The sequence below is a fragment of the Peromyscus eremicus genome, chromosome 11 (genome assembly GCF_949786415.1).
Source record: "Peromyscus eremicus chromosome 11, PerEre_H2_v1, whole genome shotgun sequence".
Taxonomy (NCBI): domain Eukaryota; kingdom Metazoa; phylum Chordata; class Mammalia; order Rodentia; family Cricetidae; genus Peromyscus; species Peromyscus eremicus.
The window spans coordinates 33750898-33771227 of NC_081427.1; the positions used below are offsets into that span (position 1 = coordinate 33750898).

At 43.1% G+C, this 20330-nt stretch overlaps 1 protein-coding gene across 5 annotated transcripts in view; it reads left to right on the forward strand.

Annotated features, from left to right (window-relative positions):
• The first annotated feature begins 11722 nt into the window (after window positions 1-11722).
• Nnt (nicotinamide nucleotide transhydrogenase) overlaps window positions 11723-20330 on the forward strand; it is a 91973-nt gene continuing 83365 nt past the window's right edge. For 2 of the 5 annotated variants that reach the window (XM_059276093.1, XM_059276097.1), the window contains exons 1-2: window positions 13115-13916; window positions 16148-16350. In XM_059276093.1, coding sequence (XP_059132076.1) covers window positions 13825-13916; window positions 16148-16350 — 295 coding nt within the window. In that variant the 5' untranslated portion in view covers window positions 13115-13824. Of the gene's footprint in view, window positions 11935-12252; window positions 12367-13114; window positions 13917-16147; window positions 16351-20330 lie in introns of those variants that run through there. The other 3 variants (XM_059276094.1, XM_059276096.1, XM_059276095.1) reach the window with 3 other exon arrangements.

Genomic DNA, 20330 nt, shown 5'->3' on the forward strand with positions numbered 1-20330 from the left:
TTTAGCTGCAGAGTTAAAGGAGCTACAGAGGCAAGGTGGAAGCTGTAGAGGCCAGGTACAAAGGGATGAATGGATGACCATAAAGGGAAGGATGATGAATGAAGCCGGTGATGTCAGCTGTGGGGACCAAGGCCGGGAAAACTGCCCTGAGAAAGGAAGCTGATTAGGAAAGGAAGCACTTACAAGAGACCTGCTGACCACTGCTGAGGCAAAACTGAGATCACATGCTGGAGATTTACACAGACAATACCTACATATATTGAAATTTTAACCCTCAGGGTAATAGTGTTAAGGAATGGTGCTTAGGGGACGTGATTAAGTCAGAAGGGCTCATGAATGAGATTAATGCCCTTATAAAAGAGGCAAAAAGAGACCTCCGCTCCTTCTGCCATGTGAGATTACAGCTCTCTATGTGGCACCATATCAACTCTTATCAGGCACCAAACAAATCTACCTGTGCCTTGACCTTGGACCTCTCAGTCTGCACAATGGTGAGACATTAATTTCCGTTGCTTATAAACCACCCAGATGATATTTTGCTTTAGCAGTCTGATTCAAGTAAGACACAGAGTTATAAACATTAAAATAATAGCAAAATTTGGATTTCAAGGGGAAGACATTGACTTGAACCTTGAGTGGCCTATAAAGTCTCCTGTGAGAAGGTCTTATTTCATATAAAATGATGGGTTAATACTTATAATCCAGGCAAGTGAATGGGAAAGAGAACACGAGAGCATCTTTTCATGTTTACTGGGGCCATGCTGTGGAATGGTCTTTCAGTATGCTGTGAATATGTGTTCTTATGATTGGTTAATAAAGAAACTGCTCTGGCCTATGGTTATAGGTTATAGCCAGGCAGGAAATCGAAGCAGAGAGACAGGAAGAAGAAAGGCAGAGGTGGAAGAGACACTAGCCTGCCGCCCAAGGAGCAACATGCCAGCAGACTGGTAATGCCACAGCCATGTGGCAATACATAGATTAATAGAAATGGGTTAATTTAAGATGAAAGAGCTAGCTAGCAAGAATTCTTAGCCATAGGCCATACGGTTTGTAATTAATATAGGCCTCTGAGTGACTATTTTATAAGCAGCTGTGAGACCACAGGGCTGGGCAGGACTGGAGAAACTTCTGGCTACAGGACCGTATCTACCTCTTTCTCTGAAGGTACTTCTGTTCTCCACATGTCCCTTAGCACTGTCATTCACATAGGGCAGTCATCTTAGCACCACCCCCTCTATATTAGTTATTTTTGTGTTACTGTAGTAACATACCATGACTGAAGTAACATAGAAGAGTTTATTTTGGCTTCCAGTTTGGAGTCCACAACAGTGGGATGGCAAGGCAGGAGAAGCTGGAAGCCAGCTGATCACATTTTGTTTGTTTACGAGAGCAGTGAGAGCAGGAAGTGGGGGTGAGAGATACCCTCCTGCAGTGAAGTACCACTTCCAGCAAGCCTGCATCTCCTAAAGGTCCTATAATCTCCCCAAACAGCCCCACCATCTGGGAATCAAAGTGCTCAAATACATGGGCTTATGAGGAACATTTCTCATTTGAACCTCAACACCCTCCTGGAGATAGACTTGCCCACCAGAAATCATCAGATTTGGAGCTAAAGACCTACATTCAAGTCTCATCTAGTTATAGCTGCATCAAGCCAAAATTTCTTCAACTTAAAATAGAAATAGCAGTCCCCATTTTATAGTCACTGAAATAATAAAATGAGGTAATTGTGGTGGGTAGAATGAGCATGGCTTCTAGGCTCATATATTTGAGCTTCCTAGTTGGCGGGACTGTTGGGAAAGATTAGGAGGTGTGGTCGTGTTGGAGGAGATGTGTCACTGGGAGTGGGCTTTGAGGTTTCAAAGGCCCAGCCATTCCCAGTGAGCTCTCTCTGCCTCTTACCTGAGGATACGGATATAAGTTCTCAGTTACTGCTTTGGCACCATGCCTTCCTGTCTGCCTGCTGCCATGCTCCCAGCCATGATGGTCATGGATTTACCCTCTAAAACTGTAAGCCACAATAATCTCTTCTATAAGTTGCCTTGGTCATGGTGTTTCTTTCTAGCAATAGAAAAGTAACTAAGACAATAATACATGTCACACTGTTTTGTAAACATCATACAGCTGTTATTTTTTCTGTCCTGTGGGAAGCCTATGCTGGCCAGATTTTCATTACTGTCAAAGATACATGAATAAATGTAGGCAGAAGTTTCTGTTCTGCCAACAACTCCCAAATTCCCAGCAGCCACTTCCAAAATTACCACACAGAAGTTTATATTAATTATAGCTGCTTGACCATTAGCTCAGGCTTATTACTAACTAGCTTTTACACTTAAATTAACCCATAGTTCTTTTCTATGTTTAGCCGCGTGGCTTGGGACCTTTTCTCAGTTCTGCATTCTCATCTTGCTTCGTCTGCATCTGGCTGGTGACTTCTGACTCTGCCCTTCCTCTTCCCAGAGTTCTCTTAGACTGCTTGCCCTGCCTATACTTCATACCTGGCTACTGGCCAATCAGTGTTTTATTAAACCAGTTCCAGTGACAAATCTTTACAGTATACAAGAGCATTATCCCATAGCATTTCCCCCTTTTTGTTTAATTAAACAACTTGTTTGAAATGTTTTACATTGCTATGGATTTTAGTTTATTGATACAAATTTAAAGTTAATTTTGTTATATATTTTTCTACTCTTATTTAAAGTATTATGTTTATGCAACTCATTTAAAATTATAATGTATAATTAAGAAATACAAATTAATAATCATCCATGGTAATCAAACTTATAGTCATGTTAGTTAAGTTTTGTAGTTATATATAGATATACTTCAATTAGGTAGGTAATCTTCAATCACTTCAAAGAGCTACAGAACATGACATTTAAAATGTTTTAAGAACTTTGACTTTTCTGGGCATTGAGACATGTCTGCTCCTGGCAGCACCAATCTACTTCAGAGAAGGTGGTGGGCATTGAAGAAACTCTATATGGAGTTTGCTTTCTTTATGGCAAAAGTTAGCCATTTGGGCAAGAAACTGCTCTTGCCTGGACTGCTTGACAGTATGTTGTATAAACTGGACATGCAGGACCCATGGGAAAATGACCACTGAACTTTGCCAAAACAGGGCAGGATTGTCCTTAAGGTTCCTGCTTCACAGAGGAGACTGCCAGACATTCTGTAGAACACAGGGAGAAGTGACTGATGAACATTGCCAATAGGCAAGACAATCCTTCAAATGTCCTGCTTCACAAAAAAGTCTGCCAGAGACTCTAGGCCTGTAGGCTGAAAATGGATGCCCCAACATTGCAGAGGAACTTTTGGTGACTGTCCAGGCAGCCAGATGTCTCTGTTGTTTCTAGAAGTCTGGAAGTTGCTTACAATGCACTTCCTGTTTACTTAGGTAATATTATATCCTTCTGGGGTCTATGATGTAGTTGAAGACTAGATAGTTATAATTTTCCTAGGTTATGATAAAAGATAGATTAGATATGAAACTTTGGACTCACAAATATAGTATAGATGATAAAATGTTTTCTTTAATTTTGCCAAGTACAAATAGACTAGATACTGTAACTGTAATCCTTGCTTTATAACTGTTTTATTATATGTAATTTTACTATATTAAAGTTAAAACCTTCCTTTTTGATTAGACAGAAAAGGGGAAGTGCTGTGGGATGTCTTTCTGTATGCTGTGAATATGTGTTGCTCTGATTGGTTGATAAATAAAGCTGTTTGGCCAATGGAAAGGCAGAATAAGATTAGGTGGGACATTTGAACTGAAGAGATGGAAGAAGAAAGGAGAGTGAGGAGAGATGCCAGCCTGCCACTAGAGGAGCAGCAAGATGCCAGCAGACCGGTAACACTGTAGCCACATGGCAACATATAGATTAATAGAAATGGGTTAAAAAAGCTAGCTAGCAAGAAGCCTGACCCATAGGCCATACAGTTTGTAAATAATATAAGCCTCTGTGTGTTTACTTGGGACCAAGCAGCTATGGGATGTGGGTGGGAGAGATTGGTCCTGACTGCAGGGCCAGGAAGAAGCTGGAGAAAGCTCGAGCTACAAATAAATCAAAGGGGGAAAAATTTATTTTGGGTTGTAGTTCTAGAGGTCTCAACGTCTGTGTGGGCTCTTGGCTGTGTTGTTCCTGCATCATGATGTGGCAGAAAGCATGTGTAAGAGCAGAACTTCTTATCTTGTTGTCCTTGAAAAGCTTAGAGAAAGACACAAAGGGCTCAGGAACAAGACATAGCCTTCAAAGACATGCCTCCAAATGAGCCACCTCCTCCCAGCAGGGTCTCACCTCTTAGCAGCTCATCAGTGGGGGATTAACCCATTGATGATGTTAGCATCCTTATGACCCATACCTTTCAATCTGGCACCTGTCTGATGTAGCTAGAGTTTTCCTGCCTGGCCCACAGTCAGGGCAAATCTCTCTCACCCGCCAGTCCCACAGCCGCTCAGACCCGACCAAGTAAACACAGAGACTTATGTTGCTTTCAAACTGTATGGCCGTGGCAGGCTTCTTGCTAACTGTTCTTACAGTTTAAATTCATTCATTTCCATAAATCTATACCTTGCCACATGGCTCGTGGCTTACCGGCATCTTCACATGCAGCTTGTCATGGTGGCGGCTGGCAGTGTCTCTCTGACTCAGCCTTCCACTTCCCAGCTTTATTCTCCTCCTTGCCCCGCCTATACTTCCTGCCTAGCCAACGGCCAATCAGTGTTTTATTGATTAATCAGCAACACATTTGCCATACATCCCACAGCAGTCTGAGGCCTGGCCTTCAACACACAGAAGCCTTTTAGGGAGTGGTGCTTCATCTTCAAATCACAACAATGGCATATGCTTCTGTATTCTTACACCCATTATAGAGATTAGGAAACATAACATTCCTAACCATCCGTATGGATCTATAGGTAATTTTCAGGTTTCTGAGGCTTAAGTCCCTAAAGTAGTTATGCCCCCAAACTATTTAAAAACAACTGAGTTGTTGCCATGAGACACTTTAATTTGTCCTCTCCTCAAAAGCCATCACAGGAAGATGTAACAGCTGATGTATCATCTAGTAGTAGAATGTTTGAGCCATGCAATCCTTAGAGAATGAACTTTGACCACTCAGGAGAAAAAGACCAGCACCATTACTAGGACAAATACTCTGGAAACACGGAATAAAAATGGGGTGGAGGGCAGAGAGTTGTAAAATCCTTTTCTTTAAGTTCAGGATGGCTTCCTGAACCAGCAACCAACACTTCAGAAAAGCTCCATTGATGAGAAACCATTCAACAAATTATGCCACAGGTAAAGAGGTACTTCCAAATACTTCAAATAATTTGGTTATGTGTTATGTTTATCCCTTGGATTATGAGAATCCTTGGAACTTAGTGTTGTGGGGTATTTGTTCACTGTGAAGATGTATTGCTGTGATTGGTGTAATAAGAAGCCAAATGGCCAATAGCTAGGCAGGAGAGATGGGCGGGACTTCTGGGACATCAGGGCAGAGAGAGAATGGTGGGAAGAAGGCAGAGTCGCCAGCCAGAGGCGGAGGAAGCAGCATGGGCAGTATGGAGAGGTGAAGTAACAAGCCATGCAATAGAACATAGATGAAAATAAATGGGTTAATTTAAGCTATAAGAGCTAGTGAGACAAGCCTAAGCTAAGGCCAAGCTTTCATAGTTAATAAAAAGTCTCCATGTCATTATTTGTGAGCTAATGGCCCAAAGAAAAGTCTGACTACAACCTAGTCTCAGAATAATTGTAAGAGTTAATATATTCTTTTTCTAACTTAGAGACTATATAAAAATTCAGCAAATTAAAAAAATTTCATAGGTTCATGCATCTTTCTCCTAGGTTCTACCATTAATATTTAACGATACCTTCTAGGCTTAGCTTTTTAATTAAACATTTTATTTTAAGGTAGTTGTAGATTCCCACGAAGTTGTACAGCTGAAAAGAGAAGCCTAGGCACTTGTTTTCCAGCGTCTCTCAATATCAGCATCCTGCAAAGCTCGAGGACAGTTTCACCGCCCAGGTACTGTCTGTCACTGATGCAGTGAAATTGCAGGACATCTCCAGTGCCACATATCACCCCTTCTTTAAGCCCTGATAACCATGAATCTACTCTGAATTTCCATAATTTTGTATTTTCAAGAGTGTTGTATAAATGGAATCCCATGTTATATAGCCTTTGAGATTGGCTTTCTTTCTTTTCGCCTATTTGAAATTCATCCAAGTTGTGTCTTCCTTTTCTTTTTTCAGTAATATTTCACGGTAGTCATGTACAATGGTCTCTCAGGTAATAGTCCCTTTAGCCATTCACTATTCACCAGGGACATCTAGATCGAATTACTACCAACTTTCATGTTTAGGTTTTGGTGAGAGAATAAATTCTTACTTCTCTGGAATAAATGCTCAGCAGTATAATAACTGCTAGGCTCTATGGAACTGTATTCTGAGTCTCTCACCTACACTTCTGTCTTAGGGTTTCTGTTTCTGTGACGTGACATCATTTCCACGGCAACTCTTCCAAAGGAAAACATTTAATTGGGTGGTTTACAGTTTTGGAGTTTTTTTTTTTTTCCCATTATCATCATGGCGGGAAACATGGTGGCATGTGGGCAGACATGGTTCTGGAGAAGGAGTTGAGAGCTCTACATCTTAATCTGGAGGCAGCAGAAGGAGGCTGCCGCACTAGGCCTAGTTTGAGCATGTAAGACCTCAGAGCCCACTCCCAAAGTGACACACTTCCTCCAACAAGGCCACACCTCCTAATAGTGCCACTCCCTATGGGTCAAGTATTCAAACACATGAGTATATGGGGGGGGGGCATTCCTATTTAAACCATACCTTTGAAATTAGATTTTTTTTTTTTTTCCAGAGCCGAGGACCGAACCCAGGGCCTTGTGCTTGCTAGGCAAGCGCTGTACCACTGAGCTAAATCCCCAACCCCTAGATTTTTTTTTTTTTTTTTTTTGGACAGGCTTTTATGCTGTCACTCAGGCTGGCCTGGAACTTAGTATATAGCCCCAGGCTGGCTTTGAACTCCCGTGACTCTTTCTGCTGCAGCCTCCTGAGTGCTTGGATTTCAGGTGTGAGCTCCCCATGCCCCTCTTGGGCACTCTTTACTTTTTAAAGGCATTGTTATGGTTTTGAAGTCCTATGCTATGAGTTTGAACGAAACTCAAAGGAAGGTAGGAGAAGCAAAGCTGAAGTAGCATTTTGAGCTAAGGCTGAAAATGCACCCAACTAAAGGTCATGTTGTCAGGCTGATAAAGTCTCCAAGGTAACATGTTGTCTGTCTTCAGAAGGCCGCATTTGTCAGTCCCTGTCTGGGGTAGTGTTAGATCCCCAGTTTCTTCCCCTTGTAGGAATGTCTTTGGTTGGTGTGTGGTGCTCAGGGAAAGCCTGTGTGCATCTGCCATTTACTCTGACTAGACTCAAACTACCCCGGAAGGAGCACCCTTTTTTCCGTTACTCTTGTCTGTAGTCCCTCTGAAGGGTAATCTTTAAATACAGTAAAGAAGTATTTTGGGATGGCCTGGCTTGAGCTCCCTCACAGTAATTTGTTACAGCAGCTCGAGGATGCTAATAGTCTCTCTCTCCTTTATTGTTTTCCCAGCTCTCCAAAGATACCATTTATCTTTTTTGTTTGTTTGTTTTTGTTTTTTTGAGACAGGGTTTCTATGTAGAGCTCTGGCTGGAACTTGCTTTGTAGACCAGCCTGGTCTCAACTCAAGTAGCTCTGTCTGCCTCTGACTGGGGTTAAAGGCGTGTACCACCACTGCCTGCTGATACCACTATTTTTATATTGATTAAGTTTTTAATTAATTAATTAATTTCCAGACAGGGTTTCTCTGTATAGCTCTGGCTGTCCTGGAACTCACGCTGTAGATCAGGCTGGCTTTGAACTCACAGAGATCCGTCTGCCTCTGCCTCCTGAGTGCTGGGATTAAAGGCGAGCACCATCACCACCTGACAAAGATTTTTTTTTTTAATTTGGAGCTGAAGACCGAACCCAGGGCCTTGTGCTTGCTAGGCAAGCACTCTACCACTGAGCTAAATCCCCAACCCCAAAGATTTTTATAATTAGCACTTACCACATGAGTATGCTGAATTAGTTTTTTTTATTTTTTATTTTATTTTATTTTTTTATGTTTTTGGTTTTTCGAGACAGAGTTTCTCTGTGTAGCTTTGCGCCTCTCCTGGAACTCACTTGGTAGCCCAGGCTGGCTTCGAACTCACAGAGATTCGCCTGGCTCCGCCTCCCGAGTGCTGGGATTAAAGGCGTGCGCCACCACCGCCCGGCTAGTTTTTTTATTTTAAGAGGCCCAGCCATGCTATGTGGCTCTGGCTGGTCTCCAGCTCCTAGGCTCACGGTATTCCCTTATGCTCAGACTCCCCAGGAGCCGATGCCAGAAGTTAGATTTATGGATGCTCACAATAATTCCCAATGCAAGTGCTTTTACTTAAATAGATCAAATTGTCAGTTGACATTGTGCTAGCCATTTGGTGTCAGTTTTCTTCCAATTAATATTGATTAGCATCAGTTCACTCAGCTCATTAATATATTTACTTCCTGAGATCAAACACTCTTGATGGGTCATCCCAAGATTAAGTTCATCTCAACATCTTGCTTCTTTTGGTAAGAGTTTCTTTACCTTTGAGCCACACTCCCAGCCTTGATGATGGTTCTTTTAAAACCTGCCAAGTGCATGATTGTTAGATATTACCAACTAAGAATCTTATCTCATCAAACCTCTCAATTAGCCAAGAATAATAATCACCGTGGTTTTTTTTTTTTTTTTTTTTTTTTTTTTGGACAGGTCTTGTTAGCTGGCCCAGTACTCACTATGTAGCCAAAGCTAACTCAGGGCAATCCTCTTGCCTCAGCCTCCGAAGTGCCGGGATTACAGATGTGAACCATGCCTACCCAGTTTAACCACAATATTCATAAAACGGAAACTTGAAATGGTAAACTGCTGACATAGCATAATAACTGTGATGAAAATGTATTAAACTAGCTATTTTCTGGCCTGGCTTTCACTACATGCCACGTCTTGGTAACAAGTCATCATTGGAGTTCAGTATTCATTCATTTAAAATTTTTTTTTTTTTTTCAGACAGGGTCTCATGCATCCCAGACTGGCCTTAGAGTCCAATGTTTAATAGCGTGTCTTCTCAGCTTCAGTTTACATTTCTTTTTGAGTATTAGGTACCTCTTTGGTTTTTAGGCTTTAAAGTTGATGATAATGGTATGTTCTTGAATCTGATAAATTTTCTAGAAGATAATACTATCTTGAAGCCTTTGTTGGCCGAAAAGCCTCTCAAATTTCACAGGATTTAAATTTTATGAGTATCCTACTGATAACAAATGCTGATGTGGATGTGGGGAAACGGGAAACCTTACATACTACTGATGGGAGTATAAACCAGTGCAGCCGTTTAGGAAGTCAGTCTGGAATTTCCTCCAAAAACAGCTAGAAAGAAGTGGTTGTTTGAGTAGAAATGGCCCTTATAGGTTCATGTATTTGAATGCCTGGTCATTAGGGAGGCGTGGCCTCATTGGAGTAGGTGTAGTCTTGTTAGAGTCACTGGGAAAAGGCTTTGGGATTTCAAAAGCCCACACCAGTCCTGGTATCTGGTTCTTCCGCTGATCCGGAACTCTCAGCTACTTCAGCCTGCCTGCCACGGTGCTCCCCACTATGATGATAATGGGAGCATTGTAAGCAAGCCCCAGTTACATGCTTTCTCTTATAAGGGTTGCCATGCCCTGGTGTCTGTTCAGAGCAACAGAACACAGTCTAAGAAATCTATATCCTACTACAGGGACCATGCAGGTCCACGTTCATTGCTGCGCTATACACAGTAGCTGGGAAGTGGAATCGGCCTAGATGTCTATCCATTGATAATGGACAGTGAAAATGTGGTACGTGTACAGAATGCAATTTTACTCAGCTATTAAGGAAAACGAAATTATGAGATTGGCAGTTAAATGGGTAGAACTGGAAATATTATACTGAGCAAGATAACCCAGGACCAACCAGAAAGGCAAATGCTTTATGTTTTCTCTCATATGCAGATCTGTAGGAGGCCAGCTGCGATCTGCCGATCTGGGTTCTTGGAGGGAGGAGAGAGGAATGAGGAAGTATTAAATAGAAATAAAGGCTGATATGAGGAAGACAGAGACACAGAATAGCTTCCAGAGGGCCCTGGGTCCATACTCAGTCACCCAGAGTTTAATCATGATGGGCTTTTATACGTCAGCAAGAGGAGGGACAGAAGACCTCCCTTTCAAGGTCAAGATATAAAGTACCAACAAGTGTAGATCCTTCAAAACACCTGGTAACCACGCCCTTGGCCAGTCTTCACATTATGAACCCTGCTGGGCAAAGCAAGCTCAGATTTTTCTGACCTTGAGTAAGGTCTTACTAGGGAGTCTCTGTGGGCCCCCACACAGATCCCAGGCACAATTCTTTAGTTTTGAGTGTTTAACTTGGAGAACCTCAGGGAGCCAGAAAACTAGAAAAGGGCCAGTGGGGTGGGAAGGTCCCATAAGGGAGGAGGGATGATAGAACATTTTGTAAAATGAAGTGGGGGGGGGGAATATTGCTTGTGGAACAGTTCCAAGAGGGAGATAGGGGGATGGAGGAAGGAACAGGGCAGGGGAATGTTAATCAAAATGAAGGGAGGAGGAATGGAAAAAAAAAAAAAAAGCAACACCAAGAAAGAAAGCAATAAAAAACAAAAAACAAAAGGGAGTGTGAAGGCAGATGCCTTTCAAGGCTAGACTTGCTGGTTTTAGAAGCGCCCTGCATATGAAGACCCTACAGCACTGAGCTACAGTCCCCAACACAAAAGAGTTTTAAATTTTTATGCTCTTGCCTCATTGTACCCGCAGTATGATTATTATTTTAAATCACGGGGCTGAGTCCTCTCCTGTCTCCCACTCCCTCCATCATTGGACAAGTTGACTTTGGATTGCAGTCGGGACTCCATTAGTCCAATGACCCTTTTGTGCTGTATAAATACAAGACACATTCTCAAAGTAAGGGTTTCTCTGGAGTTCAGTTATTTATTTTTATTTTATGTGCATTGGTGTTCCGCCTGCATGTAGTCCGTGTGAGGGTGTCAGATCTTGGAGTTATAGACAGTTTTGAGCTGCTATGTGGGTGCTGCGAACTGAACCCAGGTCCTTTGGAAGGAAAAAAACCAAACAAATCAAAAACAACAACAACAACAACAACAACAGTCAGTGCTCTTAACTGCTGAGCCATCTCTCCAGCCCCTGGTTCAATTATTTTTTTAAAAGATACTGAATACTTGATTTTCCCCCCTTCTGTTAAATATTTCAGTTAAATTAAAAAAAGAAAAAGAAAAGGAACACCACTCTTACACTGACATTTTCTGCCGATTCAGCGTTGGATAAGTTTAATCAGAATGTACCTGCGAAGCAAGTAACAGAACGTAATCACTATCGACTGACTAGGTCATTATGTTTTGAATTCCCTTAATCAGGAACGCGGACACAGTCAACTACGAGTACATTCCAGACGCTGCCTATGTGAACAGTAACTCAGGGTTTCCTCTTGGCTGGCTTCGCTGTTGAAAGCCAAATACGCACATGTGTGTTCCTTTTCAGTCCTTGACTTCGTTTGTGAGGAATTTAACCCCACCTCCCGTCCAGAATGGAAAAACAACGCCCCCATTCCCGCCCTCGGCTTCCTCCCGCTGAAGTCCTCTCCAGTTACAGAAGTTTGGATTTTTTTTTTTCCTAGAGAGCTAGACGAAAGTCTCGCACCGAGAGTGGAGTTAGAGTATCCGCTTATTTGTTCTGCTGGGACACCGGTGAGGAAATCACACGTTGTAACTTAGTCTCCAGGGGAAGAAGAGGAATGAGTTCCTAAAAACTTGAGTTGCAGTGCTTGGCACCCAGGTTTGATTGACAAGAGACCGATTGAGCAAGAGCAAGGGGGCGGGCCTGCGGGCCTTTGGGGGCCCCCGGTTGAGACAAAGGGGCTTCAGCGGTCACCGGGAGAGGAAGGACCCTTACCGGCTGCTGCGCCCTAAGGGTGCATTCGGTGGAGTCTCTTTCTCCTTTGCAGAGAGGGCGGGCGATCGGGCGAAGCGGGCTTGGCGGGAGGCAGAGGGGAGGCGGAGTGGGGGTGGTGGTGGTGTCGAAAGGGGGCACGGGTCCGGGTGGGGGCAGTGCTGTGTCACGTGGTCGTCGCTGCCGCCGCAGGGTTGGGGCTGTTCTTCCGGGTTGGAGGCACAACGCTGCGGGCCGAGCCCGGGTCTGCCAGCACGGCGGCGGCGTGGCGTTTGCTTGCAGCCCCGGGGTCGCCAGCTGTCCCGCCTGCCCGCCTAGGTGAGCCACCCGGCCCTGCGGCGGCGCCTGGGGGCTGCTGGAGAAAGCGGGTAGCTAGTGCTGACCCCCAGGTCCTGCGGCGTAGGGGACCTGTCAGGGAGCAGAAGAGGGGCGGGGTCGGCAGTGTCTAGCAAATGGGGTGCAAAAGGCTCCTGCAGGCGACCGGCGGAGAAGGAATACCGTGCCTCAGGGGCCCTTTTGTGTGTATTCCATTGGGGTGACGTGGAAGGGAATGGGAGGGTGGGTGTGGGAACAGGGACCCCGGCAGAGGACAAGGAACGGAGTGACAGCTGTGCTGGTGCAGATCTTGGATCCTGGGGTGGGGGTTGGGGGTGGGGTGGAGGCAAGGACTACGAAAGTTGTATCTGGTTGTTTTGGCACTAAGAGGGATTGGAAGAGAGGTCATAGAGGACTTTCGATGGGGGATGGACCTAGAAGAATGGCAGCTGGACTCCCCTAAGTTGTACTTGAACCTTGAGAGTGTTCAGGCAGGGTGCCCAGTTGGGTACATAGGAAAAAAAAGGGTGGGTGTAGGTCAGGACCGAGTGGTGGTAGTGGGTGCCAGTTTCTACAAGACTGAGAGAGGGCCTTGGATTGGCCAGGCAGGAGAGCGGGGTGGGGGTGTAGCCTGAGCAGAGCTGGTTCAAACTTGAGAGGCACAATGACTACTATGTAGCGAGAGCCAATGGGCTTCCACAGGAGGTTATAAATAGAGGTCCAGTAGCACGTGCCAGTGGGTGGCAGTTTAGCTGCTGAGGGAGGGCAGCACCTGTGACCGGGGCCGTGGCACCAGTGTCTTTGGGCGAGGTCATGCTGCCTGCCAGGGGAGGGTATCGTGTCCTTGTTGGTATGCCTAGCTTTTAAAAAGCATGACTCTTGTTTATGCTTGCAGGTGTCCTTTATTGGTCCTGTGGTGGTGTGCAGCCATTAGGAAACTTTGTCCAGCGGGATGGACCTGACTTGCCCACTGCACCCTGTTTTTTGGGCAAATGTCAGTTATTTTTCCATTCTTATTTCGTTATTCTTATTGTACTTTTTTATTTTGAGAAGAGGAAGGTCTCAGTCTGCAGCTTTGACTGGCTGGAAAGTCTATGTATAGCCCATGCTGGCTTTGAACTTGAGCTGGTTCCTCCTGCCTTCACCTCCCCAGTGCTGGCATTTACAACCATGAGCCGCCCCCTGGCTCCATCCATTTTCTTTCTTTTTTCGTTTATTGTAAGGACAGTTTAGGATTATTCTAACATCAGCAAATAGTTTATCTTTGCTGATAGGATCGGCTTTCTACAAGGCTACACAAACATTTTGTTTTCGAGGGAAAAGTTCTGAAACTCTGTTTCAGGAATCTATTTCAAAATGGCTCCAGGAGACTCAGCCCTAGTTATTTAAGCGTTCAGTCAAAAATATTAATTGACTTACTCTGTTTAGTGCAAGGCACTGGGCCAAGGATAGTAATAGTGAATGGAACAACCAATCAGGATCTTGTGTTCTTTAAATCCTCCCCACGACCCTATGGTCAGGGCACTTTGCTTTAATCCTCACGGCTCTATGAGGTAGGTTTTTACTATTATTCTGATCTTAAAGAGGAGGGAGGAAATGAGGTACAGAGAATGGGGTAATTCAAGAAGGTCACACCTACAATAAATTGCAGAAGGGGCTTCCAACCCAGAGTTCAGATTTGTAATGTCTTCTTTTGCTAGGTCAGGCCCTCCTTGCCCTCGACTCTAGAGGGTTTTAACATTTGTTTGGGGAAGGCTGAGGATGTAGTTCAGTGGTCGTGCACTTTCCTAGTGAGTGTAAGGTCCTGGGTTCTTGGCGACAGACACACACACACACACACACACACACACACACACACACACACTTATTGGGAAGGCAGTTATCCTTATAACTTACATTATGAAGCTTCATGAATGCCATACTAAAACAGGTATTTTATTCTTTTAAACTTTGAGTGGCAAAATTATCCTGATATTGATTCAAGGCTTGAGAAGTACATGGAAGATCAGGTAATAGAGAATTTTGAAGGGAAGGGGAAAATCTGACTCTTTTGGAGTAGACATAGACTAGCCAGTGATAAGATGGTTCAGATAGTTTCTGAATCCCTTTCAGAACCATTTATATTTAAATTAGGCCAATAAACAACCTCCTGATCTTTGCTTTATATGTTTAAGACCTGAATAAGTGTTTTTTGTTTTTGTTTTTGTTTTTTTTTTTAAAGATTGGGCTTTTGATATTAAGGATCTGTTCAACACCAAATTACTATTTTCCTAGTAGGCAAGACAATCATAGACTCTAAAAGGACCTCAGCAAACTGCTGTTTTCTACCACTTTTATTGGTTAGTGGATTGAGGCTCAAAGTAGTTCAGGTTAAACAAGCAGGAAGTGGCAGACTTGGGCAATGCAGGGTTCCATTAAGGCCGTTTTCATTGATTTGCTGATGAAGTCTGGGGAAGCTTTGCCAACTGAGAACAGTGGTTGGTGTGTGTGTATGGGGGGAGATGGGATGACCCAAGAAGAGAAAGGGCCTCTGAGATTCTGTCATTGGGCTACGTTTGTTGAATTAAAGGGCATCTAGTTAATAAGCAACCCTTGGATCGATCATTTAAGTCACCAGTATTCCCTCTCCGTGTTTTAGAGAAGTCTGTTTAGGAAGTTGTAGTAACAGCTCTGAGATTTAAAATGAGCTAAATACTCCTCAGATGCCTGGACCAGTGGTTGCCGAGCCAGCTTGGATCGGATGCTTGGCCCTATAAGAGTTCGTCACGGATCAGTACCTATAGGTGGAGTGGATAATGTTAGCCAGGTTTGACTGATAGACTTTGGACCCTCGGCTTCTTCTCATTCTCCAAGCAAAGAGAAATGTAGAGGAACATGGGGAGTGTGGGAATGCCTTCCGTGAATCCCTGGGGATCTGCCGAACACTGCCGAACAGGGCAGAGGTGTGTGAAGATACAACAGAGCACTACTTCAGCTAGCCCTCTTAGAATTGGTAATAAGTGGTCACATTCTGGTTAAAGAAACATTATTATAAAAAAAACTTGCAAATAATACTGGCCACTGTTGAGAACCACTTTCAAAAGAGTTCACAGTTATGTGCATGTGTACAAACAAAGCCTGGGGTAGTAAAGATGTTATGGGGCTTTTCTTCCTTTTTCTTTTTTGAGTCTTATCCCATGCATGTTTATTTTCTTCAGAGGTAAACATGAATCTCATGTTCATTTAGACATAGATCAGGAGATCCCGCTGTCAGAGCTAAGTATTTTACTGCAATGGATAGGATGGCAATGTGCTTTGTGTGACTTAGTGCCTAGCAGTGTTTTCTAGATAACCTAAGGGAAATTCAAATGTAACTTTGGCTATATGTAACTCTTTGGAAAATATGTTGACTTAGAAGATAACTTTAGTGTAAGATGTGGCTTAGCTTAGGTGTGTATATACAAACTCTTCAGCTACACACACACACACACACAAACACACACACACACACACACACACACACACACACACGTGTGACTCAGGCCTGAATTGGATACTGAGTTTATAATCTCAATTTTAGGTAGAAAATGGATTTCAAATTTTAAATGCTGGATTTGAAACAACTTTTGAAGTGTTGTCTACAAGTAAAAGATTTGACAACCAAATTCTTTGTGGATGGCAGCATACAGTTGTCTTCCAGATGCAGACCCTTTAGATGAATAATTTATATGTTTTTTTTTTCATGCTCAAATGACAAGGTAGTTTTTTTCTTGGCATGTAAACATTTTCTTTTCTTTCTTTTTAGTAATTCGCCATTAAGGAGTCGGGGATTTGGAAAGTTGGGAGCACCAAGCAACATGGCGCATCTCTTGAAAACGGTGGTGACTGGCTGTTCATGTCCTTTCCTTAGTAACTTGGGGTCCTGTAAGGTTCTACCGGGGAAGAAAGACTTTTTGCGAACATTTCACACTCATCAGGCACTGTGGTGTAAATCACCTGTAAAACCAGGTAAAAATTGACTTCCCTGTGTGCTTCCAGTCCTTGATGATACATGCAAGGAAAACCAAGTTTTATGACCTGGTACTTGTGAGTGATCATTATAAACAGAAAACGAAATGAGTGGGTTTTTTTTTCCCCTCATATTTTTCACTTACAGAAATTCCAGACTGCCATTGCTAACAGAGAAGATAAAAATAATGGGAAAAGGAAAAAGATTAACTAGTTGTATTGTATTTGGGAGCCTTTTGCTTATAGTAACCATTTCTCCCAGAAGCCTTTTCTTTGTTCCTAGAAAGTATGGGGGAATTGTACCATATATAGTTCACCTCTGCTCAGGAGTTAGGAATGAAGTGTATTAACTGATGTGCAATAATGTTCCTTGATTTAGTAAAAAGCAAGGTCACTGCAGTTCAGGTCAGAAATGTTCGTCCTCCTACGTGCTGTTAATGGCTACTGTTCAGCTTGGTTTTGTATCTATTTATATGTATGCCTGAGTGTCTTTGTGTATGTGCACAGGTGGGCAAGTATCCTCTGAGAATCAGAAGAGGGTGTTGGGTCCCCTGGGAGCTGGAGTTGCAGGCTGTTGTTGGTTGTCTTGATGTGGATGCTGGGAGCCCAATGCACTCTTAACCACTGAGCCATCATCCCTCCAGCTACCACTTTTTATCTCTTGGGTTCCAACCATCATCTTCCTGTGTCAGTTTCCTAGTGTCTGTGCTTCCAACCTCTGCCCTTCTCCTGTCTGTCCTGCACATGACAATGTGAATACCCTTTTAAAACTGTGAGGACACGCCAGTCCTTTCTTCAAAATCACTACTGTCTTCTCAGCTCTTACAGAACAAGAGTGAAGGTTTCCAGCGGCCTAGCAGGTCTTCTCTGATAGGAGAAGTTGCACTTGCTTCTGTTCTAAGTGCAGGGCCGAAGGAGGAAGGACTCAAGGGAGTCACCTTCTAAGCTGGGTCACTTTACTTCTAGCAGTCTTCCCAAGGACCATCCCGATACACTGTCACTCACTGGCCAGACCTTTAGCATGTGGACATTTGTCAGGAAGACTTAGATGTTTAGTTTTTATTCCAGATGGCAATATGCCCAGCTAAGAATGGCATTTAGTTCTTAAGAGGAAAGAATGGCATGAAGCTTTCCTCTCCCTCTTAAGGCTTGCAGGGCTGTTTTTTCTGGCCACCAAGGAGCTCTGTTACCTTGAATAGATTTCGTAGCCTCTTTCCATGTGCCCAGAGGATGAATCACTGTTGGCATCGCACCTTCTCCCAAGTTTATCTTCAACGACTTTCTTTTGATCTGTTCTGGAAAGCCAGATTACCTAGTGATAAAGTCGGTAAGATAGGAGCAGGTGACTGTGTTGGGGACATGGGGACTGTACTTGTGAATAAATCTATCGACATCAAGATCTCTGCGTTAATATGTTTAGCTTTTGATTTTTTTTTAAAAAAAATTCTCAACTACTTTTAAAATGTATTTTTTCTATTATAAAATATTAATTGAATGACCACATTGAAAAGCATGAAAAGTAATTCCAGTCAGTATTCCTATTTTCTCAATTGCTTCTTTTCTTAAACTCCCCCCCTCTACGCCCCCACCCCTTTTGAGATAGGGTTTCTCTCCGTAATCCTCGCTGCCCTGGGACTCTCTGTGTAGACCAGGCTGTCTTGCCTCTGCCTCCCTAGTGCTTGGATTAAAGGTGTGTGCCACTGCACTCAACTTCTATTTCTACAGTAGGCTTGTTCAGAAATGATCCAGAGTTCACGCGCTACATTTGCTTGCTATGTCTCTTAGGTCTTTTTTTGACATAGAAGAGACTTTTCATTACTGGGAACCAGACCTAGGCCTTCAAACACGCTGGCCAGGTGTGTTACCACTGGGTTGCATCCTCAGCCCCTCTTCTCTATTTTTCTCCCTTTACTTGTTGAAGAATACAATTGTTGCTCGGTAGAATTTCCAGTGTTCTGAATTTGACTGATTGAGTTCCCTTGATTGGTTCTGCTGAATCAGTTTCTGTTCCTTATATTTTTTGGTAACATTTAGCTGGACCTGAAGGCTCTGTCAGCTTAAAGATACATTTCTGACAAGAATACCTCGCTGGTAGTGTTGTGTATTATTGCATTACATCATGAAGACTGCTTGGTCAGTATAGGTGTTGTCCTTGTGATCTGTCTGATAGGAAGTTCCCATCAGCTTTTATTTTCATTCAGATACTTTTAGATGCTTTGATTGATGGTCCTTAACTAAATCTATGATTTTATTAGAGCTTTCAAAATGGTGAGATTCTATCATTGTTCATTTATCAGCTAGAATTTTTCTATAAAGGAAACACACTTTCTCTCTTGTTTAGTTGCCTTAAGATGGAACTGGAAAGCTCCATCTCCATGAATAAATGTTCTTTCCCCCTGCTTATTAGTTTTGCTAACAATCAGTTCATTCCCTTATGTGTTGATTGCCTATTCCCGCTGTAACAAATAATCTTAAGCCTACTGGCTTTTTAACCTCTGGAAGCCAAAGTCCAAAGGAGTTGTCTCTGGGCCTCTGTCCAAATGTTGGCGGTTCTGCCCACGTTCTGGGAACTGTTGGGGGGAACTGTTTGCTATACTTTTCTAGCTTCTGGGGAGCTCTTCTGTTTTTCAGGCTGTGGCCCTGTCCTATCTTGACAGCCTCGTGTAGCATCTTCACATGGTCCCTGACTTTGCAGCACTCCAGATAACCCAGGATATTCCCCCTACTGTAGGCCAAATGATTAAAGTTTATCTGCCATCATAATTGTCCTAAGTCACGTATAATATATTCAGAGGTGGTAGGGATTAGGACGTGGATATCCTTGGGAAGCTGTTATTTTGTCCATCACATTGCATATTCTAAGCTGAGCAGTACCATTTAAAATATTAAGTACTTTTTCTGATAATCATCATGAGCTCATGGATTATATTTTTGGAAGTGTACTACTCCATTATCCTTTTTAAAATTTTCATTTTATTTTATGGTTGTTTTTTGCCGACATGTGTGTCTGTGCACACATATATTCTTGTGCTCATGGAGGCTGGAAGAGAACCTTCTAAAACTGGAGTTCTAGACAGTTGTGATCTACCATGTAGATGTTGGGAATTGAACCCTGGTCTTCTGGGAGAGCAGCCTGTGCATCTTTCCAGCATATTTATTCTTTTTGGTACTCAAATTTCCATATTTGGCTAATGGAAGCCATTTCAGGTTGGCTCTTATGTGCATTTTTTTTTTTTTTTTTTTTGACAGGGTCTCACTTTGTAGCCCTGGCTGGCCTTGAACTCATGGAGATCCACCTACCTCTGCCTCCTGAATGCTGGGATTAAAGGTGTACACCGTCACTTCTGGCTCTCCTAAATGCTTTGGACTCAGCTCTGTTATCTTTAGTAGTTGCCTTGCCTTTCCAAATGTGGGGCTTATGATTTGAGGTCATCAGATGAGATGTAAACTCCAGAGAAGAGCATATATGACTTATTTTTACACCTGGATCTACACATCTGCCAACCTCCTATTTTAATCCCTATTCAAGTGGAAAAATAAGCATTTATCTGCCTCTGGTATACTGTAAATTATCAGTGTATAAGTAATATGGGAATATAAGACTATGTTCAAATGCAGGTATTTTCAGGTTGCCTTAATCTGTCTAAAGTCTCAGTAAGTTACTCCATATTTAAATCTGATTCAATTTTTAACTCTATATTCAGTGGCAAGAATGGAATTTTTAAACTATAGTAAAGCCTATGTAGAAACATACTGTTTAAAAATGTGTTACTGGCCGGGCGGTGGTGGCGCACGCCTTTAATCCCAGCACTCGAGAGGCAGAGGCAGGCGGATCTCTGTGAGTTCAAGGGCAGCCTGGTCTACAGAGTGAGTTACAGGACTGCCAGGGCTACACAAAGAAACCTTGTCTTACCCCTCCCCGCCCCCCTCCCCCAGTTTTTTTTTTTTTTTTAATGGCTTCATATTGATTAAAGCATGAG